The following is a 6,000-nucleotide window of genomic DNA, read 5'->3' on the forward strand; positions in this document are numbered from 1 at the left end:
GGGCATGGACTTATGATTGCAACTTTGACACAATATTTTGAGGCTCTGGGAATTGTAATGGCAGGTTACTATGACCCAAAACAAATTATGAGTGATTAAGGCGCCCACTAAAGTGTGGCATACATCTTTCCAGGCCTCTCTGAAAGATGCCGTTGTGATGTGCAGACTACACATAGGCCACACGGCACACACCTATGAATTCCTTCTGCATCAGGTGGATCCTCCTCACTGTAGCAGTGGTAGTCGACTGACAATAGCGCATGTTCTTGACGAGTGTGCCCTGCTGGCTGATCTGCGGCACACTCTCAGCTTGCCTACATCACTACCTTAGATGCTTGCAGATAATAAGACAGCCACTGCCGAAATGTTGTATTGCCTGAGAAAGAGCGAATTTTAAATTAAACTATAATATTTGCCCACTTTCTGTGTTTAGGGTAGTTGTGGTGGGGGAGAGCCTCCCCCTGTGGCGGGAACCCCCCCATGTTACCACAGGCTACTTTCTTCCCCCCTCACCTTGTTGTGCCTTTAACACTCTTGTGCATGATGCTGCCTGGGTTTTTTCAATTTTCTTTCACCTGTTGTGTTACAACTACTGTCACACCCTTTTTAAAACTCTTTTTACTTGCTTATACAGTTGGAGCAGCCAAGTCCCCACAATTTTTGCTTATCTTTTTACGTGTTTCTCTCATCAAATGGAGGGACTGATGACCCAGTTGTTTAGTCCCTTAATCACATAAGCATCATCATCATCATCATCATCATCATCATCACAATCATCAATGCTACAGCTTGTAATTTATTCCTTAAACTTGCATGTAGGAGTTTTGTAGAGGGCGTCAATACAGTGCAGCATTTAACATTTGAGAATTGTGTTCATTTGAGTGTGATAATTATGCTGTTGTTTTGTTGCAGGTATGGTGACAGTGGTTGTCTTGAAGCCAGGCTAAACAGAAAATGATTCTCTGTGCACATTCAATGAGTGCAGTCGGTAACGATATAAATACTGCTGATTGAAAAAGAAGAGAGAATTGTAATGGCTTGATATGATGCCAATTTTATCACTTAGTGTATTTCCATTTGCTTTTAAAATGAGTACCTGAAAAAAGCTTTTCAAGAAACATTTTTGAGCACATGTCCATTTATTGAGTTTCTAGTGTGTTTTGTATTGATGGCTCCAAGAATACCTGAACACTGTGAAGTACTCTAGTATAACCATTTTTGCAAGGGAAAAAACTTTATTTTTCTTGTTGTACTTCTACTTTCATTATGTTTGTGTCGTGTAACTCTTTCCCTCAATCCTCACCTTAAAATGAACATAAGCAACATTGCTTTTGAGGAAAAAAGTCCAGTGTTTGCATTGTATAATGTAGATAAGGAGGGATGTATATGCCCCTTTCTTGTATTTTACATGGTTAATGTTCCTCTTTTATATATATTTTTGTCCTTTGCAATTGGTTAGCTTGTTGACTTCTTCTGGAAGCACAGTGATGCTATGAGTTCTGATAACATTACAGTATTTGTTGGAACCATAATTGTATTTATCATGCCTGGACTTCACTATTTTATACTATAATTCTAGCAAGGATGTAAGGTGATGCTGGTGCTGTTGTTATATACAGCATTCCATAATTTATATTCTGTCTGTGATTGACTGTCTTGTCATACCTGTTTTATATTCAGATGCATGTTTAAAAATCCCATTTTTTGTGTAAAAAAATATATGAATTTTTGTAAAAAATTGAAATGTAAAAACAATACTGGAGAAGAGATACATAAAGTTAAGCTAAGCAAGCTACATTTTTTAATCAGAGGAAGTATAATAATCTGGCCTCAAAATTTAATTTTAACAGTCATTGTCCTTCCTGTGACAATCACGATGCACAAACTACAGAGCTGGGGGGCTTCTGCAAAGTTACCATTTGTGTAGCAAAATACACATAAATTACTCAGTGTGCACTTTTGTAACTTATAAGGAGATGCCATAAACTGCAGAAATGAGGTTGGAATTCATTTTATTTTCTTGTGTTACAGAAGACTCCCCCTTGTGTTTCCTGTTTGTTTTATTTATTGTCATTCAGATTCGTGAATGATTTTTGTTCACTGTTTATTCCCTCCTGTTTTCAGAGGCTTTTCTTTTGTCATTCCCCTCCCTCTCCCTATATTAATTACCTACAAATAAAACTTATTTTGATGCATTAAAGTGTGGATTCTGTTCTCTCTCCCATCATATCCATCAGTTGTCAGTATTCATTTTTCTGCGCTTTATGCATGTCTCTGTGTTTCATTTCCTACTCCCTTTCATTTTTTCCAATCAGATATCTCATCAGTCATACTTTCCGTAATCTTAAAAATTAGATCTCACTCTTGAATGCATTTTTTAAGACAATGTAAACATACAACATACACTTGAATGCTTTGGACATCTGGTTAATAATTTAACAAGTGTGCCTGTACAGGGGTTAGGGCATATTTTGGGTTCAAATACCCAGTCTGCTTTCCAGATTTAGGTTGTCCACAATTTCATAAGTAAGTGAATGTCAAGGCATTTCCTTTAAAAAGGCAACAGCTAGTCCTTACACTTACATTGTCATTGAATAGGCATTAAGCCTAATTTGACTTACTTTTTCCTTCATTAATAATTAATTTTTCATAGAGGTATTATGTTCCCTACAAGAGTAAGACAAGAGAAAAGGAAAGCACATGTGTATGGGTAAATAATAAGTGAGGCACACATGCTTATAACAGATCAAGAAATTTCTTGCATTCTTTATCATTATGTTGGTCTGTGAGCCATTGCCCCATCTTTGGGGTGAGTAGCAATCTATCCATGTTGTTGTTTATCCTTCCTGGACTTTCCATTGTTTACATTCTCTTTTCAGTAGTTTATATGTTCTCTCAGATCCTCCCTTTTTACTGATAATTATATCAGTAAAACCGCATCACTTGTAACACTGCATTGCGCAGGTCACCGCTCTGCCATTATGAGACTGGACAAATGACCAAATGAGAATGTATGTTGCTAGTAAGTGTCTGTACAGATCCACTCATCTTCTGATGCCAGAACTAGGCATATGAAAACTTGACATCCTTAGTCATCTTACATAATACTTTATTTTCTACTTATGTAATAGATTCAGTAGTCATTTCAGTGCTCTGTCTTCAAAGAGTATCCAAACTGCAATGTAAACATTAACCAGTTGTGAATAAGAGGACTTCATCAGATTTAGAAAATAATATTTCCAACCAAAGTGCATTTCCTCTAAAGTTTGAAATAATGACACAAGAGTTTGATGAATTTCTTTTTTTTTTTTTTGTGTTCACATCTTGCCACTCAGATTGGGAAATTCTCGGCAAAAGTTTTATTTATTCATGTAACAGGCATTAAAATTTTAGAAAGCAAAACTTATAAGTATTAATAAAATATGGAGGTATAATCTTTCGCATATCAAAGACTAGTGAAGGAACAGTACTCATCAAAATAATGTATGAGACTAGAGAGGACTGCAGAGAGAAAATGTATTCTCTCTCTCTCTCTCTCTCTCTCTCTCTCTCTCTCTCTCTCTCTCTCTGCAATTAAAATCAATTGAAGTAGCAAGGCAGATGAGAACACAATTTATCAGTTTGCTGCAAGGCTTGAGGAATACTGAAATAGTTGGATGGGCAAACATAATCATCATCCGTAGGTAGTTACGGCAGAAATTAACTTACAGAAGTGGAGAAAAGAAAAGCACAAAAACTGACAATATTATGAAAACCTGGAAGTAAGATTAATGAAAAGGTATTTTGAATGGATTGCAAAGGAACAAAGATGGAATCAAAATTTGGAGTTTGGGGGGGGATGAAGTGTTGAACAAGGTAGGAGTGATATACATACATACTGTACACCATGATGATGCCACGAGATGTTTGTATGATCAACATGATTAGTGAAGTGTTAGTGGCAAACATAAGCCACCTCATTGTTGATGTGATAAGGAGGCAAAGTTGGTAGTTCTGAAGTTCAGATTGTAGCATCAGTTCCACCTTATATGTATACAAGCTGATGTAATTTCCTCTGGCATGCAGGTAGTATGTCCTTTAGAAGTCATCTGCAGCTTTCTGAAGTCATTTTATGTCAGGGACTATTAAAACCACCTTGACATGTAAACTCCAACATACTGTAGACTGTGCACTGGTATAATGTGCAATATATTTCTGTCTTACTCACCCTTTCTTATCCATAGTTGTCATGTCAGTATGCAACAGCATTTGCGTATCAGTTGATACACAACGTGCACTCACACATAGCTCTGTGTTGATAAAATGAATCAAGAGTCATCAAATTGCATTTTGCAATGTTTCACAAGTCTTATAATCCTTGTGTAGCAGGGTGGGGTAGGGGAGGGCAGGGGGAGGCACAACTTCAAATACTCATTGTTAAAAGAAATGAAGTAATTCAAAAAGTTACTCATTGTGTTGTTACTGTTCTGTGTTAATTTAAAAAATCTCTTTTAGAGTATATGATAAGCAGTTGAAATCTGAAATGAGGCATGAGAAACATTTTAGAGGTTCCATGACGAAAGAGAAATTTTGCACTTTGGCGAAATTTACTACTTATGAGCAAACATGTATTTTGTTGAGAGAGCGCACAGAATATTTAACAAGGTCCACATAATAGTAAAAGGGGATCAAAGGGGTGTTTAATATGTAAGGTTGGTAGCTGGAAGTTACTTTGATTTGAATTACAGGTGGGAGAGATCCCATTCTGAGCACCGTTGAGTGAACAGCACAACTTAGAAAGAGTAACTGCTTCAGTTATTCTTTGACAGAATAACACTTTAGTGTTTCTTTTGTATTTGATGTAGTTACCAAATTTTCATATGCGTGTACAGCATGAAGCATTATGAACAACATTGTTGAGATATAAGAAAATTGAGAACTGTGTTGTACCATGTATGACTCTTGCAACAATGTTCAGACATTGACAGCTGTTGATTTCCTCCAGTGCATTGCTATTATTTTAATGTTGTGTATCTAATGTGGCAGGGGTGTATTCCTTACATGATTTTTTTTACTGTGTAATGCCATTCCTCCAGCTCTGAAATAAAGAATTAGTTGTGAAACTTATATTAAATAGCCTCCCAATTATAATATCAGTTGGTATTTGTGGTACCTTTGATCTCTGGCTGACAAGCCCACAATAGTGTATTATTTATTGTAAAGCATTTTGTGTGATTGTAATTTTCTGTATGTATATACACATACTTAATAAATATAGCAGTCTTTGAAAAAGTCTGTATTTATTGGTATTTCATCATATTTTGCACAGTACTCATTTGACATTCATATATATACATTTGTACCATTTCATAGACCTGTCAGTATAATGAGGCTTTAAAGGATGAAGAACATTGGTAGTCTGATCACGCTGAAAGGCATAATTTTGTTTTTATGATTACAGTTAAAAACTGTCACTGTTTTATCGTTCCCTTGTAAGGGACCAAGACAAAAATGGTTGGGTACAGTCATGCCAATTCTAGGAATATCAGGCTGAGGGCTACTCAGGACCACTAGTTCTACGTCAACATCTAAATCTACATCTACCCTCTGCAAATCACTATGAGGTGCATGGCAGAGGGTACATTCCATTGTACCAGTTATTAGGGTGTTTCTACCTGTCCCATTCAAGTATGGAACACAGGAAGAAAGATTGTTTGAGTGCCTCTGTGCATGCAGTAATTATTCTGATCTTGTCCTCACGGTCCCTGTGTGAGCAATGTTTTCGAGCTTGTAGTATAGGCTATACCTACAGCAATAATTTAAAGCTGGTTTTTGAAAATTTGTTAATAGGATTTCTTGGGGTAGTTTACATCTTTCTTCAAGGGTTTGCCATTTCAGTTCCTTTTGTATCTCTGTGAGACACTCCCATGGATTAAACAAACCTTCTCTGTATACTTTCAGTACACCCTGCTAGTCCTATCTGGTACAGGTCTCACACACTCGAGCAATATTCTTTACTAC

The 6,000-nt window shown here is 36.5% G+C and overlaps 1 protein-coding gene across 4 annotated transcripts in view; it reads left to right on the forward strand.

The window, feature by feature from the left end:
• Window positions 1-5,271, forward strand: part of LOC126485569 (motile sperm domain-containing protein 1-like) — a 52,882-nt gene extending 47,611 nt beyond the window's left edge. For all 4 annotated transcript variants that reach the window (XM_050108884.1, XM_050108888.1, XM_050108886.1 and 1 more), the window contains one exon: window positions 913-5,271. In XM_050108884.1, coding sequence (XP_049964841.1) covers window positions 913-947 — 35 coding nt within the window. In that variant the 3' untranslated portion in view covers window positions 948-5,271. The remainder of the gene's footprint in view (window positions 1-912) is intronic.
• The last annotated feature ends 729 nt before the right edge of the window (window positions 5,272-6,000 follow it).

Source organism: Schistocerca serialis, chromosome 1 (assembly GCF_023864345.2).
Source record: "Schistocerca serialis cubense isolate TAMUIC-IGC-003099 chromosome 1, iqSchSeri2.2, whole genome shotgun sequence".
In the NCBI taxonomy this organism is placed as follows: domain Eukaryota; kingdom Metazoa; phylum Arthropoda; class Insecta; order Orthoptera; family Acrididae; genus Schistocerca; species Schistocerca serialis.